Genomic DNA, 18,397 nt, shown 5'->3' on the forward strand with positions numbered 1-18,397 from the left:
CCAGTTGCATAAAGATAGACCTAGTCTTAGACTTATTTACTTACTTAGACACTTATATACCTGTTCCTACTACTTCTTGATTGTTGTAGGTCTCTAATGTGTTGTTTCTGTCTCTAAAGACTCGCTCTCTTCTTCAGGTCTTTCCAAAAACCAAAGATGTGCCATCTTTTCTTAAACAGCTTCAGTATTTAAACTTCCCACTCTGACAGTTAGGCCGACTCGTTGCCATAAAAACAAAATTCTTAACTCAAGATTAGCTAGGGGGAGGGTGGCTATCTTTACTACCTCAAAATGAGTCAGTCTTAATATTTAATTAGCCTAGTCCAACCTGAGAATCTAAAACCAGTCTAAGGCTTAATGTGTGTGATCCTCCCTCCCCCAGGTTGTAGGCTTATAAATATGAACGTATGCAACCCTACATGTATGATGAATAATTAGACAAACGCAATGGTAACATTTTTTTTTTGTCATTTATTGATATAGCAGCTGCAGCAGAGACATCAGGCCTGCTCAGCCCCTGCAGAGAGGGGTTGGTGAGTCGGCCATCAAACACTGCAGTGAATAAATGTAAGTGTGCGGTCAGGAGCTGGACTCTGAGTATGGCATGGACACCGGACAGAGGCTAGCATAGGAATAATATTGTTTGTACTGTAGCAGAATACGGCTTGGTTGTATAATTCTTTATAACCATATAACTGTTAAAAAACTTTTGTGGTTATGTAAGTACAACAGGGGGTCCTCTTTTCTTTGATAGTGTATTCTTAGCTATAATCATGTAACACAAAAAGACAAATATGACAGCTTATGTTTTTCCAATGGATTGGCCATAGCCCCTATGTCCAGTGTGGTCTTTAACCTCAGGAACCACATTTCTGCACAGCCGTCTCTGGGGACGGCCCTGAGCCCGCTGCTTCATCAGGTTCAGGGGTCAGTGTGGCTGCTGGTGGGTCGCCTCTCCACCCATGTCCCGCTCTCCTTTCAGCTAAGGAAAAAATACATGTAAGTCAATGACATGTATGACGTCCACACATAAGCAGTTCTTCCATGCACACACTTACCTAACCTCTAAACTCACGGGTTTACTCTGTGACATAATGGTCAGGTAAATTAAGAACAAAAAATCTCTCATTTGCTTAATCTCCCTGGTCTCCAGTTCCTTGGAATGAGCAGGTCACTGTATACAAAGTGTTCACTACTCCAGCTTCCATAATAGCTAGAAAATAATGAATTACAGTAAGGCTCATCTGCTTTATAGCAAAGAAGATAGAATCATAAAAGAAGTCACATGGAAGTCACATGGAGCACCTGGGGCACAGTTAACATTTTCAAAGGTCTGATGTTCTCTGAAGACTAAAGTCAATAAGCTGATTGTATTGCAAAGGGCAACTTAGCCCCAGGGATGATATCATATAGTTAACGGCCATCAGTGTTCCTCAGCCAGAGGGGATTGTAATTATTTTCAACTAGAAAAGTTGTCTGTTTATGTGGGTTCAGACTATTTGTCTTTCAGTAGTGTTAGTAGTAGTAGTAGTAGCAGTAGTAGTAATAGTAGCAGTAGTAGTAATAGTAGCAGTAGTAGTAGTAGTAGTAGTAGTAGTAGTAGTAGTAGTAGCAGTAGTAGTAGTAGTAGTAGTAGTAGTAGTAGTAGTAGTAGCAGTAGTAGTAGTAGTAGTAGTAGTAGTAGTAGTAGTAGTAGCAGTAGTAGTAGCCTAGTAATATCAGCAGTAGTAGTTGTCATTGTCAGGGATTGCTCTTACCAATAGCACTACATGGTGTTAAGATGGGCTTCTCCGATTGCTCTCCCTCAGCAATGGAGGCCCGGATCTTCCTGACCACGTAGATGCTAGCTGGGATGTGAAACAAGAGACAACAACAGATAAATCAATAGAAAAATAGCATTGACGCCTCTAGAGAGGATTAAAGAAATGTTTTTCAAGTTCGTAAGCTCTGTCTTCATAAAATGATAAACTCAAATCAAAACAATGGTACTCTTAATAGATATGTTATGTGGACTGAAGCAAAAATCTCACTATAGTAAACAGGCAAATATAGCCTATATAGTATTCAGTATTATGGTTGAAATCCCCAGTTAATGACAGTAACAGCCTTATCAATTGCTTCATCCATGACTATCAAATTGGTGAGTGGTGATAGTTCACAAGTCACTCATCATCCTCATAATACTGGCCTGTAAAAAGTGACCACTTATGGCATAAATTGTGAATCCCTCTGCTCATCATTATTTATTCTATCGATTTTAGCCATTGGCTACACGCCATTGAAGTCATTTGCTATATTTCTCCTATGGCCTAATAGCTGCTTCAAGCAAAATACTATTTACTGAAATCTAAACTTACATTATGAAAAAACATGCTTATTTCCTATATGAGCAATATGAAAAATCATACAGCGTTACCCTCCTCATAATTGAAAGCCATTAAGACACTAGCCTACATCTCAGTGCAGAACAACATTTTTTGTAAATTGTCTGTATACCTTATCCACCCTGGCTATGCTGTTTGTATACGCTTATATTTTATGTAATTCTCTGAATTCATTAAATAAGGACAAAATGATCAGAGGCTACCTTTTAACAGAGGGGAATAAAACAGACTCTCTCCTCTCTGTGGGCGCGATCGACTAAGGTTTTAACACACAATAAACGATAAAGAAAGCTTACCTTTGATCAACAGTCAGACCATTTGCTTTTCTGTTATTATCTCTAGGTGAGAAAATCTCGTCCGTAGCAAATATACGCTGCTCTCTGCGCCTACATAACGCGAGTAACCAATAGGCTATTAATACCAAAACAGTTATTAAAGCACACAGCCAATTATTTGCAGCGCGAGCTGATAGGATAATCCCAGGGGCGGGACTTAAACCTCCACATCCGAATTCTGATTGGCTGAGCTGTTACACAATACAGCATGAACATTAATATCTGGCACACCGTTATCCATAACGCTGCAGGCGCAAATATCTGATTCTGGTGACAATCAACTGACACACAAACACACGTATGTAGGCTACACATCAATGTTATAGGCTTTTACACTGCCTTAACCTTTTCACTTATACTTGTTTATTTAACTAGTTTTAACTAGTTTTACATCATAATGTCCTTTAAATATATTAGGTTTGGGAGGGACATTTATTTGGGCTATCTACATCCTCCAGCCCCATAAGTCATTTTCCACCTTTCCTCTCCACTGTATAAAATGTACATGGATAGTAACGGGAAGAAGTCTTCAGCTGTCTCCCCAGACTAAAGCTTGTCTAATATCAGCTAACACATTGTCTCTAAACAAACATCATCCCCATCATGTGTCTTTAGTAAACTTCAGTATCTGCTCCTTGAATGAAACATTGCTCCTTGTGCAAGAAAGCAGCCAGTAGGTGTGCCGACTCTATGCTAGAAACTGCTTCTTCTGAGGACAAAATCAACAAGGGTGATCCATGTAATAATTTATTATTCGGTATTTCGTTGCAATTTACAGAGCATCATTTTTCCTTGTCCAATCCCAACAACCAAAATTCTGATCATGTATATTTTGTTATTCAGTATGTATTCATCCATGCAGGATGCAACCTCCCTGGCATAAACATTGCACAAATCTTCTCACGAGAACAATACAGCAGTTTCTCATACAGTTGTATTTCTATTTTCAGTATATACACATAGATTTCATTTAACTTAAAACGGTTTCATACAGCAAAACAAGCACAACAACAACCACACACACACAGGCCACACAAACTCATTCTTTCAGAACACTACAATGATCATCTTTTTTACAATAAAAAATGAAACTGCAATCACCGGGGGGAAAGAAAAGAAACGAGGATAGTGAGGAGTTACGTCATGAGGAATGATGTGAGCCGTGGGGTTGAGGGGTGGAAGTTTGAACTGTTTAGTGTTTAAGTACCTTCATACACCATGTGAGGATCACAGTTAACTAGGTAAACTGCAGAGCCCCTACTGTAATATATGTTGATCAAGGTCTCAAGAGCTTAACAGTTTAAGAGCTCTCCATTTTAATGCTGCACTGCTACCAACAATGGCAAACCATCTAGCAAATAGCTGTCTTTACAGTTGGGTAGGTGTTCGTTGCCTGGCATAAACCAAATGTATTACAGAGGTTATCATGCCAGGCAATTTGAGGATAGAAACCAGGAGGTGATTCAGCATTAGGCCTTCTCCCCTTCAACCCCGCACTTTTCAGTTTTCTCACTAAACAAGAAATCACACAAAACTACAAACATTCACTAGAGGGATCTAAGTGGGCAGCTGGAGTGTTGACGGCCAGGACTCAGTCCATCCTGATCTTCTGATTGGTCATCCTGTAGATGATGCTGTCGTATCCTGGGTCCATGTTCCACAGGTTGTAGGAGATGGCGATGACAGCGAGGGCCAGAGCGATCATCAGCCACAGCACAATGTTGAAGACCACAGAATAGTGGAAGTTGTACTTGTAGGCCAGGTTATAAGGGCTGTCTGGGTTACTCTGCAGGAGGAATACAGAATAATTCACAGGATTAAAACAGAACCAGGAAGGTAGAGGGAGACTAAACAATTAACAGTAAGCCAGCGTCGGACTTACAATCTGTTTGGACTCCAGAATGGAACGAGACTTCCTGGTCAAAGGAGCCTCGAAGCTCTTCACCGTCACGACCTCCACCACAGCACTGTTACCATAGAGACCATACACATCCTCTCCAAACTGCAACACAAAAGAAAAAAACCGGGGGTATAAACAAAGGTTGAATTCATGACTGAAGAGGTTCTGTTGACAAGTCCCGTTGCCCCTTCAGACCTCCCCCTCCTCACCTTCTGCAGGACGGAGGCCAGGATGGCGGTGGCGTCGCGGTACTGGGGGGAGTCCTGGCCGTAGCGCCGGCTCAGCTCCTCCAGGCCAGACAGCTCCAAGGAGTACAGGTCAGGGGAGTGGTCCTTGGCCAGATGCCTGTGCCTCTGCAGCTGCAGACAGGACAGAAGAAACAGAAATCTTAGTCACACCTCAAAGGGAAACCCCCCCATTTAAAAATAAAAACCTGGTTTCTGCCATCCCGGATGACTTACCAGAGCTGTGATGTCATGCAGTACTTGGACCTCAGACAGGAAGAGCAAATCAGCCTGTGAAGCAACACAATAGAGTTAAGTTTGTAACTCAATACGACTGACAAATTAGCAAAAGAATAAAACCAACATGGTCTATTGTTTAAAAATCACTTAATTATCTTAAGATAGCCATGTCTGAAAAGCTTAACCTGTTTTGCACCTGCATTAATACTATGATTCTTACAAAATTATATATGGGTATCGGCTTCAAAAACCATATCGGTGCATCCCTTAATAACTAAATTAAAGCAGAGCCCTAGTCACAACAACTACTGTAAAACTATGATACATTTAAGCAGCTATCTATACAGCTGCCCTAAAATCTAATCCTGTGTAATTCACAAGTAACAACATTATTTACATTCATTTATATTAAGGCCAACCTTAACGGCATACCGATAATATCTGCCAATATTTGCCAAAATTTCTCTATCAGCCACCATCACAACGTTTCTTTGAAAGCTACATGTGAAGGCATGATGGGTGGAAGATTGTATCAATATAATTCTGTGCAGTAATTTCGCTCTCTATATATCAGATGCAAAAGCCGGTACCGCCCTATATCTGGTATGATGGTGCGGTAAGAAGCTGACCTCTGCGTTGCGGCTGAGAGAGTTGAGGGGCAGGGAGGCCAGCACAGAGCCATCCTGGGACAGACGAGCACGGATCTGCTGCAGGGTGACTGGCAGGTCCTCAAACACAGCATTGGCCTTGCCCAGCATATACAGCCTCTGAAAGAAAGCACAGGTAGAAAACCATTACAGATAGGCACTTTGAGGTTGACATTACAGATTACAAATCAGGTTTATACAGATAGTAATTATGCCCTGTTCAGTCTCAGTATAGCTGTTATTACCTCCTCACTAGGGGCCAGCTGCAGCACCACAGGTGTGTCCTCAGCAAACAGAGAGTGCACCGTCTCTGCAACGCTGTCCAAGGTGAAGGGCACCGGCTGGAAGGAAGAAGAAGAGGCACTGACAAACAAAACCAATCCCTTTTGTTCAAATTATATCCCAGTGTATGTTGTTATCACCACAAGTCTACAATCCAGTCTGACTCACATTCTCCATGGGGTAGGAGGCCACGCTCTGAGGCAGGGCCAGGCTGTCAGCCCCCCTCACCACCACCAGCACGTTGGCCCTGGGACGTTTGAACAACGGGCCAGACTGCAGGCCCGGCCACGACAGATCCTGTACAAATAAACACACTTTTTAAAAGCTAGGATTATCATAAACAACTGGATGAAATACTACTTTGTCTATACATTTAACAAGTGTACTGATCAAGCTGTGTAAGTTATCCACACCATTAACAAGTTACTGACATTGCTCTATTTTGCTTGTGGCCCTATTCCATGAGTGTTCTGAGGTAGTCTTCTATCATTTTATATTTTGTTTGTAATTTGCTATTATTTACTTAATTCATTTACAATTTAGTTCAATTTCTTGTGCCTTTTAATAACTGACCATCTACTGCAGATGGATGTTAACTTTCAAGCTAATTCTGGCACACTGACAGTGATGTTGATAACTGTGCCCTGCCCTTGTCGAATTAGCTATTACAATAAAACCACTGTATGTTCTGCACATATGACTAAACAGAGCATCTGTTATATAACACGGCACCTCTTGAACAGAGAAGCCCATGGTCAGAGCCACCAGGTCAGGGATCTTCTCTCCAGAGACAGGCCATTCTCCTTTCTGGAAGGACACAAAGTCTGGAGCCTGCAACACCGTCAAGCTGTCCCCATGGACGCCTGGGAAAAAAAGAATAGGTTGTTAACCCACGTCAAATAAATGGAAAAGAATAAAGTTTTAATATAAATTCTGAAGCTGAAACTGGTCAAGACCTCTTCCTCAACCTAATAGACTGTACACAATGCAAAGAATTTGTAAGTTCATAAACCTTTAAGTCTAAATGTTGTTGGTATGGCTGAATATGAAAGTATACATCCAAATAAATGTTTGTTTGTGTTGAGTTTGTGTTACTGTGTAACCTTTATTCAAGCCCAATATGTCAACAAATAATTGTCTTTGATTTTACCAACTTCTGTTACCCAGTGTGTTTACATTTACATTTGCCAAAGCTTTGGATATCACACACGGATTCAAAAGTAAAGTCAGGCAGTCACAGATTTGTCATACAAAGAATATTCATTTGAAGAAGACCATCAGCATCTAATTACTCTAAATCGTCCCTACCTATTGAAATGGCACTACACATAGAACTGACCAATACATTTAGCAATGGCTCCTATAGCATTACATGTTGCAAATGAAAAAGAACCCCTAGTTCTTTGGATTAAGCCTTTATTCAACTGGATATACCGTCCACCAGTTAACTCTGCCATCTAAGTCATGATAGTCTTCTACAGCTGCTGAGAAGCCATAGTCACTTCTATCAGTATAGTGCCACAATTCATTTCCACTGACGTGTTAATTAGAACCAGCAAACAACAGCTGTGCCAAAAGCAGAAGACAGGTCATGGTGGGAGGCAGAGGCAAGCTAACCGACTACAGCGCTGTGGATGGACGCAGGAACTCGTGACAGACAGCTGGGATGATGAATGTAAAGAGGAACTACAAGCTTTGAGCCTGTCACATGACTGGCCACACTTCTGTGAATCAGTAACAACTAGGAAGCAAATACGCACGCATCCCCCTTTAATTTTATGACCTCGTTGACTTTATTACCCTTACCATTAAGGAAAGAAACGCATACACTTAACAGAAACAGCCCCACTGCTAGCTTTTACCGTTTGCTAACGTGTTAAGCTAACGTTAGCAACTGCAATCATATCACGTACCAGGCTATGATCTTCACTTGTTAGCCGGCTTGTTGGTAGAACATACAGGTATAGGAAGTCAATACCGCCAATATAGCAAGATAACTATCTGCTCAACGGCACTATCTATTGATTTCCCCGTAGAGTTTTGATGAAATAAAACCCAACATAAGCGCCTGTCAGCAAGCCAAAGAAGCCAAAGGGCGATGCTAACGTCGGTTGCTAGCGAACTGTCATTCGCGCATCCGGTGGCTAGATGACCCTATGTAATGAAATTCATGTGGTCAAAATAGTGTATAATGAGTATCTAACGTTGCACATGTCTCACCAGTCGTGATAACGAAGCAGAAGACAAACGCAGCGGCAAATACAGCCTCCATCCTTCGGCAGTTTTTCAGCGACATCTTTCTCCTTGCTACAGCAGAGATCAGCTGACCTGACGTCACATCACTGCAAAGAACTATGGGACAAGTGTAGTTTCTGGCTGTTTTACTGGAAGAAACCAAGAAACTGCAAATATCCAAAATTACACGAGAAAAATACATTCATTACAGACATTAAAAATATGATGATACATTTTTATAGAACTGCTAAGTAAGGCAAAGTTAACTGATTATTACCTCCCATATACACAGATGGTGAGAGTTTTTGTTCCTTTTACTGGAGTTACAATTACTCTGACAAACCTAACGTCAGTAAGGTACTCACAATAAATGGCCGCTTGTTTGTGTGGGGGGAAAAAAGCCAAGTGAAGTTTCTTCTCCAGCACAATAATTCCCTAAGCCAGTGGTTCCCAAACTGGGGCCCGGGCACCACCGGGTCTTTGACAGGCTTCCAGGGGGTCCATGGCATATTAACAATTAGTCAATTTCACCGCTATTTCAGTTTGACTTCCTCCATAAATCAGTCTCTGATCAGAGGTTTCACTCTCCCCACTGTTATCTCCCCATATAAAGCAGACAGACAACAAAAATCTTCTCAGATGGGGGTCCCAGGGAAATAAATCATCATATGGGGGGTCTGTTGTCTAAAGTGTGTCAATCTGGGTCTTTGACATGAAAAGATTTGGGAAATCCTTGCTCTAACCAATGAACCTTTTATGACAATTTTATTGGTTTTAGAGAAATGATCACTATGTCACAAATTTTATCATGTCTCTTCATTGTATGTTGAAGAATGTCACTAAATGTAGGAATTTATTATTCCTGTGGTCTGGGATATCCCTATCAATTGTTAAGAACAGGACAATTTCTCCCAAAGAAACTAAAAAGGACAAGACTCAAATCTGTGCTGTGATTGACGCGTTCAGCATATAAGCTGCTCGATTTGAAAAAGAGAAAGGAAGATTCACTTTGTGGGCTCATAAAATGTTATTGCTTTTACACCCAAATGAGCTTCATTTTATGGCAGAGCCATTACATTCAAACCAGAAAATGTAAGACCTCAGAATAGCAGAGAGAAGGCCGGTGAATGTTCAATATACAAAGAGAAGTACAGGACTGTCCTTGGCTATGGCGCTGTGCAGGGCCAAACTCTATGCATTCACATTCCCCTTTGAGAGCCAAGTCTGACTGAATGACAATGAGCTGTTCAGAAGTACTCCCATAGAAAAACATAAAATAAGGCAATTTCATGAGTGCTTTCCCGGCTGGGGAGTGGGACCTGAATCTAAGGAAATAGCCTGGCCCGGTTGGTATAAATTGCTCCAGAATGAAATCCCCACCTAAACAAAACAGTTCTGCCTGTATGATTGAAATGATTCATTTGACGTATATAGATTAGAAGAGCGCATGAGAGCGCATTCTTCTCAGCACAGACACATTATTAGTTGCCATTCTTACAGATATTGCCCAGAACAGTTTAGAAATAATGAAATGACAATCATTAGTAAATCTACCAAAACTTTATTTTCTTACACAAACTCCACGAGCTACATAATAAAAACCCAAGGGAAACAAAGGCACACAAACAACAAAGGAAGCAATCTTAAGGCCTATTTGCTGTTGTAATCTATTGTGCACTTTACTGGGAATTGGGAGAGACTGAAAAAACCTTCATGGTATAGAGTGGGTGGTGGCCATGCAGTGTCGGCAGCAGCAGTTTAATATGTACACCTTGCAGCAACTTCCAACATTTCTTTTTACCTGGATGGGGTCCATTTGCAAAGTGTGATAGCTGGTTATTAGCTGCTTATTGTCAGAGTCTAGTCTTTAGCTCTAAAATTACATCCTGGTATTTACTAAGGAGGGAGTGGTGGTGGGAGAGCAGCTCTTGATAATGAGTATGACCCCGCTGCACCTTCTGCCTCAGGCCATGACACTCTGACTCCAGCGTTTGGGCTGAGAAAGCCCGGTCTGAGTAGCTAAGCTCTCCTTCTCCAGCCTCTCAATTAGCTGACTGACAGCCTCTTGTCGCTCCATGACCTTTACCTGGCTATGTGAAATGAGCCAACTCTCTGCCTGCAGGGAGCAGCTGAGGCTCACAGCTCACTTCCTAAAGCTCTCTGAACTTTGCTGCCAAATGAACCCACCATCCCTGTCGCACATCTTTAGTAACCGATACGACACGAGACTCAGGATCGTCCTGGAGTCTAATATTTTTAAGTCTGCTCTCCAAACAGTCCAGTTACCTCCTGTTAAGGATGGAAACTCAAGTATAATATTATCTAATCTCTCTCCAGTAGATTCTCCAGAGGTCTTATTAAGGCCAGAGGGTTCTGGGTTGCTGAAGTCCCTCTCTACAGCTCCATGGTCAGCTAGTGGCTCCACTACTGAAGCCCCTTAATTTTGGCCTGGCTCTTGGCAGCTTGCAGAGCAGAGATCCTCTGGCAGCCGCTCTGCTGGGACAGGCCAGCTGCGAGTTCAGCTTGGAGTCCATCTACCTTGTGTCGCTCGCCTTGAGTTCAGTCATCATTTTGTTGAACCTCAGCCAGATCTTCATGCTGACACACTGCTGCTCGTTTCATGACTCCTGCAGAGCCTGCCTGGCTGCTGCCGCTTCCTCTATAGGACAGTCAGTCCTCTCTGGACACTCAAGTCTGGATCATCAGTGGCTGACGGGGATCAAGGTGCAATTTCTGTCTTCAAAGCATATGAAGGATGTGATGCAGAAAACAGAACAAATGCTTTTGTGTCCATTAGACAAGAATTCCTGTTTATGATATACAAATGGGACATTGACAGAGAATACTTGAATTTTTAGTGGCTTTTCCAGTATTTACCAATCCCCCAAAAATTAAGTTTCAAAGCAGCTAGACAAGGATTGGATTTTGCATTGCAGCTCCATTACCTCAACATTCTTTTCACAGGCTGGCTCACTGAACACTGGAGGGCGCTGCAAGCCATCAATTTTTCAGCCTACACAGGGAGCGATTGGGAGTTGGCCAGCTGTTCTCTCATGGCTGCGGCAGTAAATTGCATGGCACCTACAATGCAAAAACATTCCATAAGGTGGCAATGTAGGATTGCCTTGGTTCGTACACAAAGGCAACAAACAGGAGCCGCATAAGAAAATGAGAAGCTTCAGAGTTTGAGAAACTGAAGTCCTTACCGCCCGCTCTTAATCCACCAGCATGGACACAATGAGGAGCAGAACACAGGCTTCATCTTGCAGTTTGTATATTTATTTTAAAGCAACTTTTTTGTAAAATATAAATACAAATGATGAGATATTTTAATTACAAAGTTAAAACAAAAGATGAACACACCGAAAATTACTTTACTGCAATAGCCTCCCTGTTATGTACAAGCTCTGTGCTGAAGGGTGAATATCAACATCATTAAAACTTTATTATACAAAGAATTTTGTAGTTTTGCATGTTAAATTAGAGACTAAATTAGAAGCAAAATTTGAACACCGGTAAAAAAAACAAAAACAAAACAAAAAAAAAACAGCCCCTGAGGCTCAAGCGAGCGCTAAAGTCTGAGGAGAAAAAAAAAACAGGACATCATGTGCTTCCTATAAACACAAATGCCACATTCAAAAGCACAGTCTCAGTACTCTATCCTGTACAGCGACACACAAACACAATGTGCTGTGCGCTCACACACTCCATCCAATCATGGACAACAGGCTGCACTCTTCTCTCAGTTGCCATACAAAATCTTTCAGAGGAGACGCGAGCAACATCCAAAAGAAAAAAAATCTCTTGAGATATATATATATATATATATATATATATATATCTATATATATATATTTTGTTTTTTTTATACATATATTAATCAATTTATAAAAATAAGACCATTATTAAGTTTCATGAGTCACAAATTCATTGTTCCTCAGTTGATGGAGGGAAACATTTCAGCGGCTCCCGTCAGCCAGCAGGTCAGTTCATCTGTACAGTGCACCGGCGGGTCCGGAGCGGGGCCAGGGCGGGCCAGAGCGGGGCCGGGGCGCGGGAACCAAGGGTCAGGCTAAGGCATATCATCAGAACGCCCTGGTCGGTTCTAAAGCGAACCGCTGTCGGTAAAGGTCGAGGTCGGGGAGGTTCGGCGGGGCCGGGGGTCACGATGAGCCCAGCCTGCCCACGGCCTTGAGCTTGTCCCTCAGCTTGCCCCCCGGCCGGTCCCAGCGGTCGTCCAGGCACTCCAGGGTGGAGCCCAGCAGGGCGGCCAGCTCGGCGCTGCCCTCCACCAGGTCCAGCAGCTCCTTGCTGTCCGGCTGGAAGCCCTCCAGCTCGTCCGGGCAGGAGAAGAGCTGCGACAGCGAGGCCTGCCGGTAGAACTCCGCCTCGGCCACCGTCACCACCTCCATGTGGGGGAAGGCCTGCCGGAAGCCGCGCGCCGACATCCGCAGCCGCCGAAGCACGTCCGACAGCAGCAGCCAGTTCCTGGGCCTGATGGAGAGAGAGGCCATAGGGTTAGACATGAGAGCTCAAACACACAAATTAAACAAAAGGTGTGTATGTATGTACACTACCAGCCAAAAGTTTGGACACACCTGATTGAATGTACTATGTTTTCCATCATCTTAAAGCCATTTTGATCTAAAGGCTTATGCTTAAATGCTTGAAATTTGTTTTTTAGATAAATATAAATAGTGAAGTTGATGACTATGTATGAATTTCTTTCCAATGCCTTTGCCTTTCCATCAAGGCAAAGGGCGGCTGCTTTAAAGAATCTAAAATATAAGATAGGTTTAATTTGTTTAACACTTTTTTTGGTCACTGCATAATTCCATTGGTTTTATTTCATAGTTTTGATGTCTTTACTATTACTCTAAAATGTGAAAAATAGTAAAAAGACAAGAAAAATGCGCGTGTCCAAATTTTTGAGCGGTAGTGTATTTGTGTGTGTGCATGTGTGTGTGTGTGTGCTCTTTTGGTCCAAACTCACCCCTGGGAGAGGGACACCTGGATGTTGTAGCAGGGCAGCAGAGGTCGGTCAGAGAACTCAAACTCAAACACCTCCCTCTTGTCTTCTTCGTCCTCCTCCTCCTCGGGACCCGGGGGGTCCGCGAGGATGTCAAACACACCGCCCTCTTCGCCAGACTCTGAAACACACATGGGTCATTTTTAGTTATCGCAACCACATTATTATAAAAGACGCAAAGATGCAAAACAGTCAAAGTGCGGTCAGTATCACCAGACCTCCCGGTTACGCTCAATTCACAGTCAAAACCTCCACATCCACATCACACGCACATACCGCTCGAAGCCAGATGGCACCGGAGACGTATGAAAAATAAAGACTTCACGCAAGCACTGCAACACACACACACACGCAGCGCTGATCAGTACTCACCACACACAGCGCTGCCGTAGAATTCCCAATAAAGCCCTGGGTCGTCATCCGAGCGGCCCTGAAGGTCAGCAAAATAATCTACGGAGAGAGGAGAGGGACAAAGCGTGTTATTCAAGAGACGGAGCCCAGGGGGATAGAAAAGGCAAAGAGAATTGCCCTTGGAGACTACGGCAGAAAAATGGATAAAGAGCACGGTAAAATAGAGAGGGGGGGGGGAGGAAGGGGAGGAGGAGGGGGAGGGGTAGTGTCAAGAGAGAAGAGAGAGGAACAAACAGAGCAAATGTTTGGGGGGTGGGGGGGGGTGGGGGGCGGCGGGGGTGGGGGGTGGGGGGGTTGATGGTCAGGGGCCAGCGGCTGTACCACGGGGGAGGAGAGCGACTGTCTCCGCTGGGTTAGAGCTGGCTCAGTTCAGACCGGGGCTACAGACGGCTGCCAGGAATCAAACAAGAACCACACACAGTCAACCGGGTGCGCGGGCCCGCACGCACACACACACACACACACACACACACACACACACAAATATACACACACACACACATACAGAGCGAGCTGGAAACAAACAGGCAGAGGGAGCTGGCTAAGCACACACAGCGAGAGCAAAGTGTGTACTCAGCGCGCGTGCGCACACACACACACACACACACACACACACGCACACAGAGACACACATACGCAGAGTGAGAGCTGGGCTGTGTGCCAGTGCTGAGGCGTGGGGCGTCTGGCGTGTGTTTGGAGGGATTAACGGCCTCCAGATGAGTGGGACCAGGTGGAGGGAGGGCAGCAATCGCTCCCTCTCACTCATTTTCTCCTGTGCTCGTTCTCTCGCTCCCCTTTCTCTCTCTCCCTCTCTCTCTCTCTCTCTGTCAATCTAACTGGCAGGCTATTGCTCCATCGATCTATCCATCCTCCCTCTTTCAAAATTCAACACCATCTTTCCAGCCGTCTACATATAAATCTGTCTTTTGCACTAAACCTGTGCATCCTTCTGCCCCGGCCATGAATTTACACCTGTTTTTTTTTTCCCCCTCTCTAGCTGTATAATCTTTTACGTCTGTCTCTTTTCACTAAGGCCTCCGCTCTGTCTGATGTAAGTGGTCGTCACTAGTTAGCCACGTATATAATATTAAGCAGCTGGCTGCGGGAGCGAGCGTTTGAGTGCGTTATGTGTGTGCACATGCGTGTGTATGTTCTCATTTCCTCCTCCTGTATACAGAACACGGGCTCATTCGCGTGTCTCGTCAACAAACATTCAGACAAACCCTCTCGACACACACACACACACACACACCCCAAATGCAGACCACGTCAGACTGTAGCGTGGCAGCGGCAGCCTTGTGAAAACACACACAAATGCACGCACACACACACACACACACACACACAAAAGCAGAGTCTCCAGCCAGAGCGAAGCCCATTTCCGCACGTACGCTGAGCAAACACAGTTGGCGTTGCTAAGTAACCAGATAGAGGAGCTCAGAGGCAGCACGCACCCCGGCGGGCTGAGGCTCCCTGTCTAACAGGTGGTCAGGGGGCGAGGAGGGGGGGGGGGTTGCTGGAGGGGAGACGGGATGACAGAGACAGACGTGTCTAGCGGCGGTTTCGGGAGGCACGGCGGTGCGGGACGAGGGGATTTGCGGAGAGGGACTCGCACCAACAGGTTGCACAGAGGTCACGGCGGCGAGAGAACGGCGGATAACAAATGAGCCGAGGCGGGGGACGCATGTTGGCTGAAAACCCGTCGTTTCACCAATTACCTCACGTCACCCTCTCCCCGCTGAACGTTATCCACCGTCTAGTCTAACTGCTCTCTGAACAAAACACCTTCAAATCTCCTTAGCTCTCACTCTGTTCCTTTTCTGGCATTGTTGGGATCTTACGATTTACGGTCAAAGGAATCAAAAAAAGCCACTAAAGCCCCGGCCTGTTTGCATGCTTCTAATTTTGGTTATATACAAATTATATTATTCTACTGTTGCGCCCGCTGTGAGTCAAATGCCTAAAATGTAAATGCAATATAAACGCAAGGGGGAACAAACAGTCATTGCCATTGTTAAGGAGATTTGTGTGCAGCGGATGAGGAAGAGGGGGGAGTACAGAGGGGGGGTGCAACATGAACCGTACCGATGAGGAAGCGCTCCATGCTGTCGCTGTGGGTCATCTTCAGCAGGCCGCGGCCGGAGTATGTGGCCAGCGTGGGGTCAGCGCCGTACGACAGCAGCACTCGCACCACGTCCAGGTGGTCGTTCTCCACCGCGTCATGGATCGGCCTGCACATACACATACACACATTTGAACTATGATGACAGTATGGGCTACATTTTTAAATGTATGGATAAAAATCTGTGGTTTAAAGATGCTACATTTAGCATATTTAACTATCAACGTCTAATTAATTGTGATACTGTATATTGGTATAATTACTGTAAACAAATGAGACCATGATCAACAGGCTCTTTCTCACACCAGTGGTATTGTTGGTGCTAGTGGTTAAAACCACATTTCCCATGAACCCTTGTGCCTCCTGGCGCAAAGGGGATGTGGCTAGCCCCCCTCCCCCCACCTTCCTCCCTGGCGTCGCTCTGTGTGTGTTTGTTTTCTCTTTCAGTTTACTGAAGAGGACAAACATGTTGGAAGTGATTTTTTCCATTGGCCTTTCACTCCTTCCACCATCTGCCATTGTGAGAAACTCAAAGCTTTAGCTGCGTTTGCACTGGAGGAACAGCGCCTTCTTCCCGCTTTGTGCCGTAAAGTCATTTCCCTTTGTGCCATAAAACAATCCTGCAGATTTTCCCACAAAATCCCACCCGGTGGGACACAATGTGAAGTGCAGTGTAGAGGCTGCCAATCTTCTCAGCCATGTTTACAGTAGTAATGTCTCAAAATTAATGTGGTAATGATTTATTAATGTTAAAACGCTACACGTGGCACCTTTAAGACCTGTGAAGATCTGTACCCAGTTTCACACAGCAGGACCCAGAGCAGGACCGGTGCCAACTTGACATTTTAACAACACAGCAATGAAAACACTAGTCTTTTCCATTTAAAACTATAGCTCATCTGGCAAAATCATTGCTCCTGCCAACTAAATATGAAAATAATCAGAAATTTTGTTATGGGCCACATTGAGTGACATAATTGATGACTAAGCCCTGGCTTGCCCGTGGCGGCCATGTAGAAAAAGCCAGGCCCATGTTTGCAGTGTGCATAATAGGAGATGTGTTTATGCAGTAAAAAAAAAAAGTTTCCCTTTCTGTGACTGAGTGTGCGTGCGTGTGTGTGTGTGTGTGTGTGTGTGTGTGTGTGTGTGTACCTGGTGCCGTCCTGCGCGCTGCAGTTGATGTCGGCCCCGTGATCCAGCAGGTGTTGGACTATGCTGAGCCAGCCGCGGGCGCAGGCCTCGTGGAGCGCACAGTAACCGGCGTAGTCCCGGTGATTCACCTCACACACTCTGTTCTCCAGACAGTACAACACCACCTCCTGAAGGGAGCCAACAGAGAGAGGGAGGAGGGGTTAGAGTGTGTGTGAGTGTGGAGACAACCCAAGTAACACAAGACCAAACGCACCAGGCAGACGGAGCAGACACATACGCAAACAGTTCTTCCCTTGACGGTTCCTGGGGGGAGAGGAATTAGGGAAAGGAAGGACTGAGTGTGTTCCTATGCTGGACAGAACACACACACACACACACGCATACAAATGCTCAGCAATACTACAGCTGGCGTCAAAAACACAGCTAGGAGACTAAGTATGACTCAACCGTATCTAGCCTGCCAGATTCTGTTCGTGCGCATGTGTGTGTGTGTGTCTTTGTGTGTGTGCGTGCGTGCCATGGCTGGGGCTGGACGCCACTGTGGCAGCCAGTTACGAGGGCTGGACTCGGAACACAGCACAATGGGAGCGGAACAAAGAGGTTTGATAGAGGCGCTCGAGAGCTGGACGCCGTCTCTCTGGTCTAGGGGCTGTGACAGTTGGACGTCCAGCGCTAAGTAGTCAGGCTGGTTTCCATTTGACTGGAGCAGCGTCTCCTGTTACTAAACAGAGAGGAAGCAGATAGAGAGATAGAGAGCAGCCAGGCAGCGTGTTGATATCGGGTCTGTCCGAGGCAGGCGGGTGCGCGTTTCAACGCCGCGGGTGTGTGTTTGTGTCTGCACGGATATGCACCTCGGTGCGGTGACTTGGCGGAGGCATCTTTGCTTGGACAAACAAACACGGAGAAGCACGCACATATACACACACGGAGCCCCACACACACACACACACACACACACACTCGAGAGGCTGTCCTGCTAACAGTCCTGTGCCGAGGGGAGGAGAGCTGCTCATCTGAACCTGGGGAATGACTCCAAACTTCCATTTCTATGCTAATTCTAGCCCGCCGTCTAGTCCAAGTGTTTATCGCGCTCTCGCTCGCTCTCCCCCTCAGCACAGGAAGGAAAAGGAGAGCAGGAGGGAGGGGGGGGGAGCGGGGGAGCGGGAGGGGAAGGAAAGGCAGGCGGCGGAGTGAAAACAGGCTGACAGAGGGATGAGCAGAGGGCTAGTGAGGGCGGAAAAAAGGAGAGAAGCGAAGGGCAACACCCAAACAGATGACAGACGAATGAATCTGTGGATGAATTGGGCCCGGGCCCTCCTCTGCTCTGCAGCTGATAATAACAAGAGATGAAAGGGGGGGGGGGGGCTGTGTGGGTGTGGGGGGTGGCGGAGGGAAAGGAGAGATATAGAGGACGGTCGGAGACGGGGAGGAGGGAG

At 45.2% G+C, this 18,397-nt stretch overlaps 2 protein-coding genes and 1 long non-coding RNA gene across 4 annotated transcripts in view; all 3 read right to left on the bottom strand.

Annotated features, from left to right (window-relative positions):
- Positions 1-464: 464 nt before the first annotated feature.
- LOC139927194 (uncharacterized) lies at positions 465-2,793 on the bottom strand. The gene is made up of 3 exons (XR_011785337.2): positions 2,681-2,793; positions 1,758-1,847; positions 465-982 (listed from the first exon to the last, which is right to left on the bottom strand). It is a non-coding gene; the product is annotated as an uncharacterized LOC139927194 (long non-coding RNA).
- A 660-nt stretch (positions 2,794-3,453) lies between these two features.
- Positions 3,454-8,365, bottom strand: atp6ap2 (ATPase H+ transporting accessory protein 2). The gene is made up of 9 exons (XM_071919225.2): positions 8,233-8,365; positions 6,745-6,875; positions 6,181-6,309; positions 5,976-6,071; positions 5,713-5,850; positions 5,081-5,134; positions 4,829-4,978; positions 4,602-4,721; positions 3,454-4,505 (listed from the first exon to the last, which is right to left on the bottom strand). Exons 1-9 carry the CDS (start codon positions 8,306-8,308, stop codon positions 4,311-4,313), a joined length of 1,089 nt encoding a protein of 362 aa, XP_071775326.1. The 5' UTR covers positions 8,309-8,365; the 3' UTR covers positions 3,454-4,310.
- Positions 8,366-11,504: 3,139 nt separating this feature from the next.
- Positions 11,505-18,397, bottom strand: part of bcor (BCL6 corepressor) — a 35,335-nt gene continuing 28,442 nt past the window's right edge. For both annotated transcript variants that reach the window (XM_071919228.2, XM_071919227.2), the window contains 5 exons: positions 16,962-17,128; positions 15,773-15,918; positions 13,649-13,726; positions 13,241-13,397; positions 11,505-12,741 (listed from right to left, as the gene is read on the bottom strand). In XM_071919228.2, the coding sequence (XP_071775329.1) occupies positions 12,411-12,741; positions 13,241-13,397; positions 13,649-13,726; positions 15,773-15,918; positions 16,962-17,128 (879 nt within the window). In that variant the 3' untranslated portion in view covers positions 11,505-12,410. The remainder of the gene's footprint in view (positions 12,742-13,240; positions 13,398-13,648; positions 13,727-15,772; positions 15,919-16,961; positions 17,129-18,397) is intronic.

The sequence above is a fragment of the Centroberyx gerrardi genome, chromosome 10 (assembly GCF_048128805.1).
Source record: "Centroberyx gerrardi isolate f3 chromosome 10, fCenGer3.hap1.cur.20231027, whole genome shotgun sequence".
Classification (NCBI taxonomy): domain Eukaryota; kingdom Metazoa; phylum Chordata; class Actinopteri; order Beryciformes; family Berycidae; genus Centroberyx; species Centroberyx gerrardi.